Raw genomic sequence first — 16,847 nt, 5'->3', positions numbered from 1 at the left:
AGAAAGAAGTTAGTTGGATTTACACAAAAAAATATGACAAGATAGACACATAGAAGTACTTGCCTTCTTATTTCCTACTGAAAGTTGAATAGTAAGTTCCCGTTCGTGATGGGGGAGCTGCTTTGTAACTCCTGCCTTCTCCCACAAAGTGGTTTTTTAAGAGTTCAAGACTTTCTTTGAGCTTTATCCTTGGTCATTCCCTTTTGAATGAGAAGCTTCCCCAGTTCCAAGGCTAATAAGATTTTTCCCTAACAGTGTGTTTGCCAGTACCCTTAACAGGGACATTACTCTGTCCCTCTGATAGAAGAAGAGAACCAGGAACCCAAAAGCCTTCAACTGAAGAGGGAGCTCAGCTCAGGCCATCTTGTTTTGCCCCTGGCCAGGCCACTCTGAGGCATCTCTGTCTTTTTTCCTATCTGTATCCCTAGATTAGCACAGTACCTGACACATAGTAGGGCCTTGATTTTTATTGACTACTGATGGATGAGCATCAGGAGTGCTAGGGTTACTCATCTCCTCTGCCTCAGGTTTCTCTAATGGGCAGGGAGGCAGAAGAAGCCCTTCGAGAAAGGCCTCTGAGAATAGTATTTGTGCACAATCAAAGGAAGAGAAAATTGAAGGGGATTGCCAAGAATCTGGATCCTCAGCCCAAATCCAGCTTTCTGGGGTCTGGGCAGCCCAGGTCCTACCAGCCTTCTGAGTGAGTGCTTCTTCACAGTCATCACCAAAAGTCAAAGGTCCTCCTGAGGTGTGAATCTGAACCAGATTCACAAGTACTGGCCCCTCCCCCCTACTCCCTTCCCAGATACCCACCATGTGGGTGTGTCCTAGGAGGAGTGGAACACACTCAGATCCTGAGCTCGGCAGACTCCTGCCTCCTGGCATCTGGCTTGGCTCCTCCCCTCCACCTTCTGTCTCAGTGGTGACTTAAGCAGCAGCACAACAGAGAACCCCACTTTTCTCCCTGCTTGAAGCCCTGACCTGGGATCAGGTAGTGAAGAGAAAAGTGGAAAGAAGCTGACCCCACCCTCCTTACCTCCAGGCTTGGCTTGGGGCTCCTGCACACATCGTCCAGTCAGCATGGCACTTTCATCAGAAGAAATTCTACTGATGGTAAAGAAGGTGCAGCAGAAGAAGCAGGATGGCTCTCTGTACCTCATGGCACAAAGATAGCTTGGGCACCTGAAGGCAAAGACAGCTTTACAACCAGCCATAGGTACTCAGACATTCAATGCCAGAAAATCAGTCCTGAAGGAAAAGAAGGAAAAACTAAAATGCAGCTTCAGCTGGTCCTCAATGCAGGAGACACAATCAGCTTCCATTTTGCCAATGGAAGCAGAGCTATGAAGGACTTGGATGCTATGAAAGACCTTCTTCAGCAGGTGCTGCCCATATTCAAGAAGAAAGCCAATAAAGAAGTGGAAGAGAAAAGCAGAATGCTGCAAGAAGATCCGGGAAGACGACAGGTACATTCTAATGAGAGTACTATGGAATCAAGAGGGAGGGAGAGAGGAAAACGAAGGGAGAGAGAGAAAGAAGGAGATTCTGATGGGAGAAGAGACAGAAAATCTCCTTCACCAGGCAGGAGGAGTACAAAAGGAGCAACAGCTCAGAGCTCATCTGCTCTGGGTGAGCCTCCAACAAAGAAGAAGAAAGACAACTTGGAGCCACTCCTCACTCATGCAGGTGGTGCTTATATTCCTCCTGCGAAGCTCAGACTGATGCAAGAACAGATTGCAGATAAAAACAGCTTAGCTTACCAAAAGATGAACTGGGAGGCCTTGAAGAAGTCAATCAATGGTCTTACCAATAAAATGAACATTTCTAACATAGGGGTGATCATTTACGAACTCCTTCAAGAAAACCTGGTTCGGGGTAGGGGACTGCTGTCTTGATCTGTTTTGCAAGCACAAAGTGCATCTCCAATCATTACCCATGTTTATGCAGCCCTGGTGGCAATTATCATCTCCAAGTTCCCCGACACTGGAGAACTCATCCTAAAGAGGCTCATTTTCAATTTCAGAAAAGGCTATCGAAGAAACGATAAGCAGCTTTGTCTAACTGCTTCAAAATTTGTTGCATACATTCTTAACGAGAATGTGGCACATGAACATTTATGCCTAGAGATTCTCACCTTACTTCTTGAAAGACTAACAGATGATGGTGTTGAAGTAGTAACTGGAATTCTGAAAGAGTGTGGCCTAAAATTAACAGAAGTAACATCCAGGGGGATGAATGCTATCTTTGAACACCTTCGAAACATTCTCCATGAATCTGAAATTGACCAATGAATTCAGTATATGATTGAAGTGACATTTGCAGTCTGTAAGGATGGATTCAAGGATCACCCTGTTATTCTGGAAGGACTTGATCTAGTAGAGGAAAAAGACCAGTTCACTCATATGCTTCCATTGGAAGAGGACTGTAATCCAGAGGATGTACTTAATGTCTTCAAGTTGGATTCTAATTTTATGGAAAATGAAGAGAAATACAAAACTCTTGAGAAAGAAATTCTTGATGAAGGGGACAGTGATTCAGACACAGACCAAGATGCTGGAAGTAGTGAAGAAGAGGAGGAGGAAGAAGAGGAGGAGGAGGAAGATGAAGGGGAGGAAGAAGGACCCAAAGTGACTATTCAAGACAAATCAGGAACCAATCTGGTGTCCTTTCGTCGGACCGTTTATCTTGCTATCCAGTCGAGTTTAGATTTTGAAGAATGTGCTCACAAATTGTTGAAAATGGAGTTCCCTGGCAGCCAAACATAAGAACTTTGCAACATGATACCTGACTGCTGTGCCCAACAGAGGACATATGAGAAATATTTTGGTTTGTTGGCAGGGCATTTCTGCATGCTGAAAAAGGAATACACGGAGGCCTTTGAGAGTATTTTTAAGGAACAATATGATAGCATTCATCGATTGGAAACAAACCAATTGAGAAATGTTGCCAAGATGTTTGCTCATCTCTTATATACCAATTCACTTCCATGGAGTGCTCTTGAATATATAACACTGACTGAAGAAACTACTACCTCTTCCAGCAGAAGTTTTGTTAAAATACTTTTTCAAGAGCTTTGTGAATACATGGGACTTGCTAAACTTAATGCACGACTGAAGGATGCAACATTGCAGCCATTCTTTGAAGGATTGCTGCCCATAGATAATCCCAGAAACACTCGGTTTGCCATCAACTTCTTTACTTGCATAGGTCTTGGAGGCTTAACAGATAAATTACAAGAACATCTAAAAAACACACCCAAGATCATCAGAGCAAAGAAACAGGATATTGAGTTCTCAGATTCCTCCTCTTCCTCTTTGGAGTCTGACTGAAAAAGTCTGTGAAGTGTCCATGGAGTAGGTGCATTTTCATCCACTATTAATAGGATACATTTACCCAAGGATGTAAAAAGCTGGGACAAAGAAGTACGGCAGGGAGAAAATTCTGACCTAAGTGCTTATATCTCAACTCCTCAATTCTTCTACCTTTATTCACTCTAGTCAAGAGACCAAGAAGCCCTTTGCCCCCCTGCCCACAGCACTGTGATGGCAAAGCTTTGTAAACTACACAATGATCTTTGAAGGTAGAAATTCTGGCTTTAGCCCATACGTAATTCTGGGCTATTTGGTATTAGTCACCTATTTGAGAGAGCTGCCACATTCTAAAGCCATGACTTGGGGCTCAATTCAGAAGCTCTTCTGCCATCTTGAGACACATTGACAGGTTAGATATTAAGTATGGTCGGGGGCGGAGCCAAGATGGCAGCTGGAAAGCAGGGACCAGCTTGAGCTCACTGCCGAGTACCTCCAAACCTATAAAAATGGCTCTGAACCAATTTGAGAATGGCAGAACCCACAAAACAGCAGAGGGAAGCAGGGCTCCAGCCCAGGACACCCTGGATGGTCTCTAGGTGAGGTCTATCCCACGCGGAGCTGGGAACGGAGTGGAGCAGAGCCCAGCCTGAGTGGCCTGGACCAACCGGACCAGGAGCTGGGCAGAGGGGGCCCTAACGCCCTGAATCAGTGAGTTGCTGCAGCTACCAGACTTCTCAACCCACAAACACCAAAGACTGCGGAGAAGGTTAGTGGGAAAAGCTGTGGGAAAAGCTGCAGGAATGGAAGGAATTCGAGGTTCGGCTTCCAGCCCCAGGGGCAGTGGAGGTGGGCAGCTACAGCTGCTGCTGCTTCTGGTCCCAGGACCACCTGGTGGGAGGAATTAAGTGGCAGATCAGAGCAGGAGTGCACGTCCTGCTGAAGATCTAAGCCCAGTCCAGGTTGGGGGTTCTTGGGGAAGGAGTAGTGCTGGTGTAACAGAGCTGGCACCTCCCCCTCAAACGTGGAACATAGAACTCTTTAGTCTACAAGCAGTCATACCCCACTGAAAAACTCAAGGGTCAAGTTAGTTGGTTGGGAATATGGCCAGGCAGCCAAAGCACACCCAGATTCAGTCTCAGACTTTGGACTCTTTCTTTGGTGACAAAGAAGACCAAAATATACAGCCTAAAGAAGACAACAAAGTCATAGAGCCTACAACAGAAGCCTCCAAGAAAAACATGAACTAGTCCCAGGCCATAGAAGAACTCAAAAAGGAGTTGGAAAAGCAAGTTAGAGAAGTAGAGGAAAAATTGGGAAGAGAAATGAGAAGGATGCGAGAAAACCATGAAAAACAAGTCAATGACTTGCTAAAGGAGACCCCCAAAAATACTGAAAAATACGCTGAAGAAAACAACACATTAAAAAACAGACTAACTCAAATGGCAAAAGAGCTCCAAAAAGCCAATGAGGAGAAGAATGCCTTGAAAGGCAGAATTAGCCAAATGGAAAAGGAGGTCCAAAAGACCACTGAAGAAAATACTACTTTAAAAATTAGATTGGAGCAAGTGGAAGCTAGTGACTTTATGAGAAATCAAGATATTATAAAACAGAACCAAAGGAATGAAAAAATGGAAGACTATGTGAAATATCTCGTTGGAAAAACCACTGACCTGGAAAATAGATCCAGAAGAGATAGTTTAAAAATTATTGGACTACCTGAAAGCCATGATCAAAAAAAGAGCCTAGATATCATCTTTCAAGAAATTATCAAGGAGAACTGCCCTGATATTCTAGAGCCACAGGGCAAAATAGAAATTGAAAGAATCCATCGATCGCCTCCTCAAATAGATCCCAAAAAGACAACTCCTAGGAACATTGTTGCCAAATTCCAGAGCTCCCAGATCAAGGAGAAAATACTGCAAGCAGCCAGAAAGAAACAATTTGAGTATTGTGGAAACCCAATCAGAATAACCCAAGATCTGGCAGCTTCTACATTAAGAGATCGAAGGGCTTGGAATACGATATTCCGGAGGTCAATGGAGCTAAGATTAAAACCTAGAATCACCTACCCAGCAAAACTGAGTATCATGTTCCAAGGCAAAATATGGACTTTCAAAAAAATAGAGGACTTCCAAGCTTTTTCAGTGAAAAGACCCGAACTGAATAGAAAATTTGATTTTCAAACACAAGAATCAAGAGAAGCATGAAAAGGTAATCAAGAAACAGAAATTGCAAGGGACTTACTAAAGTTGAACTGTTTTGTTTACATTCCTACATGGAAAGATGACGTGTGTCATTCATGGGACCTCAGTATTGGGGTAGTTGAAGGGAATATGCATATATATATATATGTTTATGTATATATATATAGGTGAATGTGTATGTATGTATATATCTATGTGTGTGTGTGTGTGTGTGTGTGTGTGTATATATATATATATATATATATATATAAGAGAGAGAGCAGACAGAGTGAGTTGAAGATGAAGGGAAGATACCTAAAAGAAATAAAATCAAATTAAGGGATGAGAGAGCAACATACTGAGAGAGGGAGATAGGGAAAGGTAGAATGGGGTGGATTATTTAGCATAAAGGTGGCAAAAGGATGCAGTTCTGTGGGAGGAGGGGAGAGTGCAGGTGAGGGGGGAATGAGTGAACCTTGCTCTCATCAGATTTGGCCTGAGGAAGGAATACCATACATTTTCAATTGGGTATCTTACCCCACAGGAAAGAAGAGGGAGGAAGATAAAAAAATAAAAGCGGGGGGATGATGGAGGGGAGGGCAGATGGGGGTGGAGGTAATCAAAAACAAACACTTTGGAAAGGGGACAGGGTCAAGGGAGAAAATTCAATAAAGCGGAATGGGTTGGGAAGGAGCAAAATATAGTTAGTCTTTCACAACATGAGTATTGTGGAAGGGTTATACATAATGATACACATGTGGCCTATGTTGAATTTCTTGACTTCTTAGGGAGGGTGGGTGAGAAGGGAAGAGGGGAGAGAAATTGGTACTCAAAGTTTTAAAAACAGATGTTCTAAAACAAAAAAAATGTTTTTGCATGCAACTAGAAAATAAGATACACAGGCAGTGGGGCGTAGAAATTTATCTTGCCCTACAAGAAAGGAAGGGAAAAGGGGATGAGAGGGGAGGGCTGACTGAGGAACAGGGCAACCAGAATATATGCCATCTTGGAGTGGGGGGGAGGGTAGAAATGGGGAGAAAATTTGTAATTCAAACTATTGTGAAAATCAACGCTGAAAACTAAGTATGTTAAATTTGAATTAAAAAAAAAAACAAAAAAATTAATAAATAAAAAACTAAAAAAAAATAAAAATAAAAAATAAAAACTTGCTCAACAATTTTCTCTTCCCCCCCCCCCCCCCACCCAAGAAAAGAGCTCTGAAGAACTGGGAGAAAGGGAGGGAAGGGAGGGCAGGGAATGACTCCTTGTTTCCTAGCAGAAACTTCTGAGTAATTTTTTTCTTATATTGCAGGGTGAAAAAGAAAGGGAGAGGCCTTTATAAGGAAAAAGAATTGGAGAATTAAATTGTCAACAGTTCAGCTCCCTGTAATTAAGGCATTCCCTCCCTGCTTAGGGGCTAAAACTTCTGGGCATGTCCTGAAGTAGTCATCTTTGAAGTCCTGCTGCTCTCAAATGGGCAACCCTCCCTTTTAGCCAAAGAAGCAGTGGGACTGACTTTCTTATCCACCACTGCGGGAAATACCCAAGTGTAGAGTAAGACTTAAAAATATCCTCTTCAGATATTCTCAGCATTCCTCAGTGACTGTTAGTTGCCACATTCACTCACAGAATTCTCATCACGTACAAAAGAGGATGACAGTCTCTTACCTTTAACTGCCATGTAGGGAAAGGCCTCTTTCTTCATCATAATGAATCAAACTCAATTTAAATATCAGCATGGGCTTTTTAACTATTCCTATTCTTTCAGCAGAGGTACCCTCACTGGGTGGTACCTTAAGCAGCAGAGGGGCCCAGAACCCCACTTCTCTCCTTCCTTGAAGCACTGACTAGCCCTCGGAATGTGGCACATGAAATTTTATGCCTAGAGATGCTCACCTTACTTCTGGAAAGACCAACAGGTTATGGTATTTAAGTAGCAATTGGAATTCTGAAAGAGTGTGGCCTAAAATTAACAGAAGCATCACCCAGGGGGATAAATGTAATCTTTGAATGCCTTAGAAACATCCTCCACAAATCTGAAATTAACCAACAAATTCAGTATATGATTGAACCGATGTTTGCAGTCCGTAAGGATGGATTCAAAGATCACCCTGTTATTCTGGAAGGAGTTGCTCTAGCAGAGGAAGAACACCAGTTCACTCATGCTTCCATTGGAAGAGGACTATAATCCAGAGGATGTACTTAGTGTCTTCAAGCTGGATCCTAATTTTATGGAAAATGAAGAGAAATACAAAACTCTTAAGAAAGAAATCCTTGATGAAGGGGACAGTGATTCAGACACAGACCAAGATGCTGGAAGTAGTGAAGAAGAGGAGGAGGAAGAAGATGAAGGGGAGGAAGAAGGACTCAAAGTGACTATTCATAACAAAACAGAAATCAGTCTGGTGTCATTTCATCATACCATTTATCTTGCTGTTCAGTCAAGTTTAGATTTTGAAGAATGTGCTCACAAATTTTCAACAATGGAGTTGCCTGGCAGCCAAACAAAACAACTTTGCAACATGATGCTTGACTGCTGTGCCCAACAGAGGACATGAGAAATTTTTTGGCTGGTTGGCAGGGCATTTCTGCATGCTGAAAAAAGAATACATGGAGGCCTTTGAGGGTATTTTCAAGGAACAATATGATACCGTACATCCATAGGAAACAAATTGAGAAATGTTGCCAAGATGTTTGCTCATCTCTTACATACCGATTCACTTCCATGGAGTGTTCTTGAATATATAAAACTGAATGAAGAAACTACTACCTCTTCCAGCAGGATTTTTGTTAAAATATTTTTTCAAGAACTTTGTGAATACATGGGACTTGCTAAACTTAATGCACAACTGAAGGATGTAACATTGCAGCCATTCTTTGCCATCAACTTTTTTACTTGCATAGGTCTTGGAGGCTTAACAGATGAATTACGAGAACATCTAAAAAATGCACCCAAGATCGTCAGGGCAAAGAAACTGAATATTGAGTCATCAGATTCCTCTTCGTCCTCTTCAGAGTCAGACAGAAACAGTCTGAAGTGTCAAGGGAGTTAGGTACATTGTAATCCACTATTAATAGGATACATTTACCCAAGGATGTAAAGCGCTGGTACAAAGAAGTAAGGCCAGAGATTCTGACCTAAGTGCTTATATCTCACCTCCTCAATTCTTCTGCATTAATTCACTCTGGTCAAGAGACCAAGAAGCCCTTTGCCCCCCTACCCACACCACTGCAATGGCAAAGCTTTGTAAACTACACAATGATCTTTGAAGGAAGACATGCTGTCTTTAGCCCATACGCAATTCTGGGGTATTTCGTATTAGTCACCTTTTTGAGAGAGCTGCCACATTCTAAAGCCGTGGCATGGGACTTGGTTCAGGTGCTTTTCTGCCATTTTGAGACACATTGACAGGTTGGCTATTAAATATGGTCTTCTCAGATAGCCATATTCAACCTCTGCCTGATGATAGGAAAAATCTATTCTAGTCTCAAAATGTCCATTCAAGAACTGAGCAGTTTACATTCCCTACTGTGCTGGTAGGAGGGGGCAGGTTTTAAAAGTGCATGGTGCATTCACCTCTTGTTTATCCCCTGGACATGTCAAATGGTGGAGTCGCAAGAATATAAGAAGCAAAAGCAAGAGTACAAACAGCCAGACCTCTCTGCTGGTTCCCAGAGCATCAGCTGAAAGATCCAGCATTGATTCACCCTCTCACCAGACCCTCCCCCCAGAAGCTCACCTATTAAAAGCAGGTTCAAGCCAAGTGTCAAGAAGGTAGAGCATTACAGTTTGTGAACCTAACACATATCATTGAAGTATGGAGAGAAAGGTCCGGAGCCCAGGGTTGGGATGCACCTTGGAACCCTGTCTATTGGGTCACTCGTCAGTCTCTGTGCTAATTTCTCTATGACTGTTCGGTCTGCATTGTTGAATTCAAGTGAGATTACTAAGGTCTTTCAAGCTGTCTTTCCTTAGAAAAGCAGACCAAGAAACTGTGCTAGCAGCCCACTCTGGGTGCTAGTGTGGTTGCTAAGACTGTATGGGAATGGCTATTAAAGGGCAGTTCACTTCTGAGTGTTTGTCTATTCCAGACACAGTGCAAATCTGGGAAGGGAGGTTATGGTACAAATTTCAGAAAGAAATGCTCTTTCATCACCATTCATTTGGTCTGAGGTTCTATTCTCACTTTACTCTCATCTCTATGATGAGTCTCTAGCCTTGGAAGGAAGACATAGTATGAATATGACTTCCTTCCTGCTACAGTGCTAACACCCCTCTTCATTTGGGTCCCAGCATCAAAGCAATGGGTGAGAAGTCCTAAATGGTGGGAGTCAAGCCAACCCCTCTTTTCTGTGAGCAGAATCTTTGGCTGGGGCTCCTTGGAAACATGGAGCTGCCTGATGAAGATGATGCTTCTGGTGCTGCTACTGTTGCTGCTGCTGTTGACTCTGAGGATGAGGAGAAAGAGAATGCCTGAGGATTACTAGCTACTTCCAGGCCAAAAGTGAGAACAGAGTAGGAAGGACAATGTTTCCCAGTGTTACATTCTGTTTATACCTCTAAGTCTTTCTAAACTGTTAGGAATAGAAATAACTCATCAAAGCAGGGTCAGTGAATCCAGGTTCTTCAGATTCCTTTGATCTACGTTAAGAGTTTTGTCTTCAGTTTCTGGGGAATCAGAAGAGTTGAATGACTTGCTCAGGGTCACAGAGGCAGAAACTTGATCCTTTCTTCAAGATGCCAGGCCCATCTCTAAGCTTTATGCAATATTGCCTCTGCTTACAGATGCAGTTAACGTGAGCTTGGCCTCAGTCAGGAAGACCTAACTTCACATCCTTTCCTGGGTCACTTTTGGGTGTGTTACCTTAGGAAAATCACTTCCCATTTCACTATTCACATATTTCACATATTCACATATGTTGGAAGTTCTAAGCATAGATTGGGACAATAGGAAGCCCCTTCTCTGGAGTCCCTTTGGAGCCTCCTTAATTTTGTCAGCTTGCCAAGGAGCTTGTATGGGTTAGTCAGAGTAGGGAATGATGAGGCCGACTTTTGCCCAGCAACAATGGGAACCTTTGTGGCTAACGTTTCTAAATGTGCTCAGTAACAGGAAGCTCTGCCAGATAATAAAACCTGGCTTCCTCAGCCCATACTCTGCGTATGGGATTAGTCCCCCATACTGGGCCAAATGTTGGAAGACAAGGTCCTTATTTTGTGATCACATCCTTGAATTGGACCCAGCACACTTGCTTCCCCTCCAGACACCCTTTTCCCTTCCATTAACTACTCACCAAGAACTCTTGACTAAGGGCCCAAAAAACATATATACAATCAAGCCCCTGGCCTTCTGTAAATTGCTAGTCCTCCTTCCAGGGTTAGCCCAATGCTTTTGCCTCGATAAAGCTCCCAGTGGGAGCTCTGTACCGAGTCCCTCCAAAAACCTATAAAAAATGGCTCCGAACCAATTCTAGAAGAGCAGAACCCACAGAACAGCAGAGGGAAGCAGGGCTCCAGCCCAGGACACCCTGGATGGTCTCTGGGTGAGGTCTATTCCACACAGAGCTGGGAGCTGGGAACGGAGTGGAGCAGAGCCCAGCATGAGCGGCGTGGAACAACCAAACTTGGAGTCGGGCGGATGGGGCCCCTAGCGCCCTGAATATGTGAGCTGCGGTAGTTACCAGACCCCCTCAACCCACAAACACCAAAGACTGCGGAGAAGGTTAGTGAGAAAAGCTGCAGGAGTGGAAGGAGTTCGAGGTTCGGCTTCCAGCCCCGGGGGCAGTGGAGGTGGGGCAGCTACAGTTGCTGCTGCTTCTGGCCCCAGGCCTACCTGAAGGGAGGAATTAAGTGGCAGATCAGAGCCTGAGTACACAGCCTGTTGAAGATCTAAGCCCAGCCTGGGCTGGGGGTTCTTAGGGAAGGAGTAGTGCTGGTGTGACAGAGCTGGCACCTCCCCCTCAAACGTGGAACATAGAACTCATTAGTCTACAAGCAGTCATACCCCACTGAAAAACTCAAGGGTCAAGTTAGTTGGTTGGGAATATGGCCAGGCAGCGAACGCACACCCAGATTCAGTCTCAGACTTTGGACTCTTTCTTTGGTGACAAAGAAGACTAAAACATATAGCCTAAAGAAGACAACAAAGCCATAGAGCCTACAACAAAAGCCTCCAAGAAAAACACGAACTGGTCCCAGGCCATGGAAGAGCTCAAAAAGGATTTGGAAAAGCAAGTTAGAGAAGTGGAGGAAAAATTGGGAAGAGAAATGAGAAGGATGCGAGAAAACCATGAAAAACAAGTCAATGACTTGCTAAAGGAGACCCCCAAAAATACTGAAAAATACACTGAAGAAAACAACACCTTAAAAAATAGATTAATTCAAATGGCAAAAGAGCTCCAAAAGGCAATGAGGAGAAGAATGTCTTGAAAGGCAGAATTAGCCAAATGGAAAAGGAGGTCCAAAAGACCACTGAAGAAAATACTACTTTAAAAATTAGATTGGAGCAAGTGGAAGCTAGTGACTTTATGAGAAATCAGGGTATTATAAAACAGAACCAAAGGAATGAAAAAATGGAAGACAATGTGAAATATCTCCTTGGAAAAACCACTGACCTGGAAAATAGATCCAGGAGAGATAATTTAAAAATTATTGGACTACCTGAAAGCCATGATCAAAAAAAAAAGAGTCTAGATACCATCTTTCAAGAAATTATCAAGGAGAACTGCCCTGATATTCTAGAGCCACAGGGCAAAGTAGAAATTGAAAGAATCCATCGATCGCCTCCTCAAATAGATCCCAAAAAGAAATCTCCTAGGAATATTGTCGCCAAATTCCAGAGCTCCCAGATCAAGGAGAAAATACTGCAAGCAGCCAGAAAGAAACAATTTGAGTATTGTGGAAACCCAATCAGAATAACCCAAGATCGGGTAGCTTCTACATTAAGAGATCGAAGGGCTTGGAACGCGATATTCTGGAGGTCAATGGAGCTAAGATTAAAACCTAGAATCACCTACCCAGCAAAACTGAGTATCATGTTCCAAGGCAAAATATGGACTTTCAATAAAATAGAGGACTTTCAAGCTTTCTCAATGAAAAGACCAGAACTTAGAAAATTTGATTTTCAAACACAAGAATCAAGAGAAGCATGAAAAGGTAGTCAAGAAACAGAAATTGCAAGGGACTTACTAAAGTTGAACTGTTTTGTTTACATTCCTACATGGAAATTTGATGTGTATGATTCATGACACCTCAGTATTAGGGTAGCTGAAGGGAATATGCATATGTATATATATATATATATATATATATATATATATATACATATATATATATATATACATATATATATATATAATGTTTGTGTATATATAGAAGTGAATGTGTATAAGTAATTTGGGAAAGCAAGGAATAGTTTACTTATCAGATTTATGGAAAAGTAAAGAATTCATGACCCAACAAGAGATAGAGAGCATTACAAAATGCAAAATGGATAATTTTGATTATGTCAAATTGAAATGTTTTTGTACAAAAAAAGCCAATGCAACAAGAATTAGGAGGGAAGCAGAAAATTGGGAGAAAATCTTTGCAACTAGTATCTCTGATAAAGGCCTCATTTCTAAAATATACAGGGAACTGAGCCAAATATATAGGAATACAAGCCATTCCCCAATTGAAAAATGGTCAAAGGATATGAACAGGCAGTTTTCAGAGGAAGAAATTAAAGCTATCTATAGGCATATGAAAAAATGCTCTGGATCACTACTGATTAGAGAAATGCAAATCAAAACAACTCTTAGATACCACATCTACCCTGTCAGATCGGCTAAAATAACAAAACAGGAAAATGATAAATGCTGGAAAGGATGTGGGGAAATTGGAACATTGTTGCATTGCTGGTGGAGTTGTGAGCTGATCCAGCCAGTTTGGAGAGCAGTTTGGAACTATGCCCAAAGGGCTATAGATATGTTCATACCCTTTGACCCAGCAATACCACTTCTAGGGTTGTATCCCAAAGAAATCACACAAGCGGGAAAAGGACCCATATGTACAAGGATATTTATAGCAGCTCTTTTTGCGGTAGCCAAGAATTGGAAATCAAAGGGGTGCCCATCAATTGGGGAATGGCTGAACAAGCTGTGGTATATGAAGGTGATGGAATACTATTGTGCCATAAGAAACGGGGACGATGTAGACTTCGTAACAACCTGGAAAAACCTACACGACATAATGCTGAGTGAGCGGAGCAGAGCCAGGAGAACATTCTGCACAGCCACAGATATATGGATTCCGTGAGGACCAACCCTGACATACTGCCCTCTTCTCAGCAACCTAAGGTGCAAGGACAACTCCAGGGGACTCACGATGGAGAATGCTATCTTCATCCAGAGAAAGAACTGTGAAGTTTGAATACAGATCGAGGTGCACTACATGCTTGCCTTTTTTTGCTTCTCTTTTGTTTTTGTTTTTGGGGTTTTTTTTTTGGTTCTGTTTCTTCTTTCTCAGGATTCATTCCATTGGTCATAATTCTTCTCCACAACTTGACTAGTGCATAAATTAATTCAATGCGAAGTTATACATGATAGTTATATGAGACTCCATGCCGCCTTGGGGAGGGAGGGGTGAGGAAGGGGAGAAAATCTGGAACTCAAAACTATGTAGAACCGTGTGTGGTAAACTAAAAATCAATAAATAAATTTAAAGAAAAATAAAGCTCCCAGTGGTTACAGAGGTCTAAGTGAATTCTTTCTCTCCTGAACCAACTCTCCCTACTCTAAACTCAACACTTAGTTGGGCAGGCAGGATCCCATCCCAACTGGGAACAGGAGCTGAAGGCCTCAGGCTCCCAGATGTTCCCAAAGCCCAGAGCATGAAGCTCACAAGCTTTCTCCTGTAGAAGACGATGCTCCCAATTGCAGGGAGAAGCTCCAGCACATTCAGAGTCACTTGCGGGGGAGGCATTCTGAGGAAATTTGAGTAACTTCTTGCTCAGGAAGAAAGACTTGTTGTTGACTGACTCTGGCTGATCATAGGAGAATAAAACAAAACCGCATGTCTTCCTGACGGAGGAAGAATCCTGATGTCTTGAAAAGATGAAGAAAGAGGAAAGGGCAAGCCAGGACAGAATAACCCAGCATATGCAACGTTGTTCCCTAAAATGTTTCTGGGACTGAATCGGACATGCCTACCTCTCTGTTAAATGTAGGATACTAAGGGCATCTAAAGGGGGCTTCTCTCCTTACATCCTAATCCCCTGAAATTTTGATCCCAGACTGAAAAGCCAGCCTTAACAGCCCTCAACAGAGTTTTGACACAGTGCAGACTGGACCAGGCTCTAACCTGGGAATGGCCAGATTTAAATAGAGCAGGCCAGAAGTAAATGTCTCAGGACACAAAGTAGAGGTATAATTTATTTCAGAGTGAGGAAAACACTTGCGGTCAAGGAAGTCTTCCTGAGTAGGAGGACTTAATGTGTTGGAGTACAAGTAGGGATTATACATAAATGGGTTGGACTAGGACAATCATTCTTAGGTCTCAAGTAGCTGTTCCCATGGCAGCCTCCTGCATGTGGACAATGCTAGACCCTCTTAAACTTAATCCACATTAGCAACATTTACCTCTTGGGCTTTCAATCTCAAAGTAATTCCAAAATGCTACTATTTGCTACAAGCAATATAAACAAATTAATTCATCCATGATACTTGGCAGAGTATATTTGTGGAAACACTTTTTGCAGGATCAACAGATTAGGACCTCTATGGCAACTGTTGCCTAATTAAGGTATGACTTTCCAAAGTTGGGCAGATATAGTTTCTGGGTAACTAAGGAATTTATCAATGATACCAGCATTTTAATAAAAGGAAAGGTCATTAGGCCTTTTTTTGGAACAAAGAGGAATTGTGGTTTCTCACAGTTTGTATGCCATTGGAAGAGTGGATGTTCCTGACCATGGCAATCACCTCTGATCGCTTAGAAATTAATGAGATGACTCAATATTACAATAAGACATGAGGGGGGGGGCGGAGCCAAGATAGCGGTTGGTAAGCAGGGACTAGAGTGAGCTCCGTTACCGAGTCCCTCCAAAAACCTATAAAAAATGGCTCTGAACCAATTCTAGAACAGCAGAACCCACAGAATAGCAGAGGGAAGCAGGGCTCCAGCCCAGGACAGCCTGAATGGTCTCTGGGTGAGGTCTATTCCACAAGGAGCTGGGAGCTGGGAACGGAGTGGAGCAGAGCCCAGCCTGAGCGGCGTGGACCATCCAGACCAGAAGCTGGGCGGAGGGGCCCCTAGCGCCCTGAATCAGTGAGCTGCGGCAGTTACCAGACCCCTCGACCCACAAACACCAAAGACTGCGGAGAAGGTTAGTGAGAAAAGCTGCAGGAGTGGAAGGAGTTCGAGGTTCGGCTTCCAGCCCCTGAGGGCAGTGGAGGTGGGGCAGCTACAGCTGTTGTTACTTTCGGCTCCAGGCCCACCTGGTGGGAGAAATTAAGTGGCGGATCAGAGCAGGGGTGCACAGCCTGCCGAAGATCTAAGCCCAGTTCGGGTTGGGGGTTCTTGGGGAAGGAGCAGTGCGGGTCTGACAGAGCTGGCACCTCCCCCCCAAATGTGGAACATAGAACTCGTTAGTCTACAAGCAGTCATACCCCACTGAAAAACTCAAGGGTCAAGTTAGTTGGTTGGGAATATGGCCAGGCAGCGAAAACGCGCCCAGATTCAGTCTCAGACTTTGGATTCTTTCTTTGGTGACAAAGAAGACCAAAACATACAGCCTAAAGAAGACAACAAAGTCATAGAGCCTACAACAAAAGCCTCCAAGAAAAACATGAACTAGTCCCAGGCCATAGAAGAACTCAAAAAGGAGTTGGAAAAGCAAGTTAGAGAAGTAGAGGAAAAATTGGGAAGAGAAATGAGAAGGATGCGAGAAAACCATGAAAAACAAGTCAATGACTTGCTAAAGGAGACCCCCAAAAATACTGAAAAATACGCTGAAGAAAACAACACATTAAAAAAACAGACTAACTCAAATGGCAAAAGAGCTCCAAAAAGCCAATGAGGAGAAGAATGCCTTGAAAGGCAGAATTAGCCAAATGGAAAAGGAGGTCCAAAAGACCACTGAAGAAAATACGACTTTAAAAATTAGATTGGAGCAAGTGGAAGCTAGTGACTTTATGAGAAATCAGGGTATTATAAAACAGAACCAAAGGAATGAAAAAATGGAAGACAATGTAAAATATCTCCTTGGAAAAACCACTGACCTGGAAAATAGATCCAGGAGAGATAATTTAAAAATTATTGAACTACCTGAAAACCATGATCAAAAAAAGAGCCTAGATATCTTTCAAGAAATTATCA

The 16,847-nt window shown here is 42.9% G+C and overlaps 1 protein-coding gene and 1 pseudogene across 1 annotated transcript; both read left to right on the top strand.

Moving 5' to 3' along the window:
- Positions 1-1,274: 1,274 nt before the first annotated feature.
- Positions 1,275-3,329, top strand: LOC118850865 (pre-mRNA-splicing factor CWC22 homolog). Its single transcript, XM_036760506.1, is given in 1 exon segment — positions 1,275-3,329. A coding segment is annotated over 1 exon segment (2,055 nt).
- Positions 3,330-3,567: 238 nt separating this feature from the next.
- LOC118850864 lies at positions 3,568-14,715 on the top strand (annotated as a pseudogene).
- The last annotated feature ends 2,132 nt before the right edge of the window (positions 14,716-16,847 follow it).

Source organism: Trichosurus vulpecula, chromosome 5, assembly GCF_011100635.1.
Source record: "Trichosurus vulpecula isolate mTriVul1 chromosome 5, mTriVul1.pri, whole genome shotgun sequence".
NCBI lineage: Eukaryota > Metazoa > Chordata > Mammalia > Diprotodontia > Phalangeridae > Trichosurus > Trichosurus vulpecula.
The sequence above is the reverse complement of the archived record's forward strand: the minus strand, read 5'-3'. Positions and strand labels throughout refer to the sequence as shown.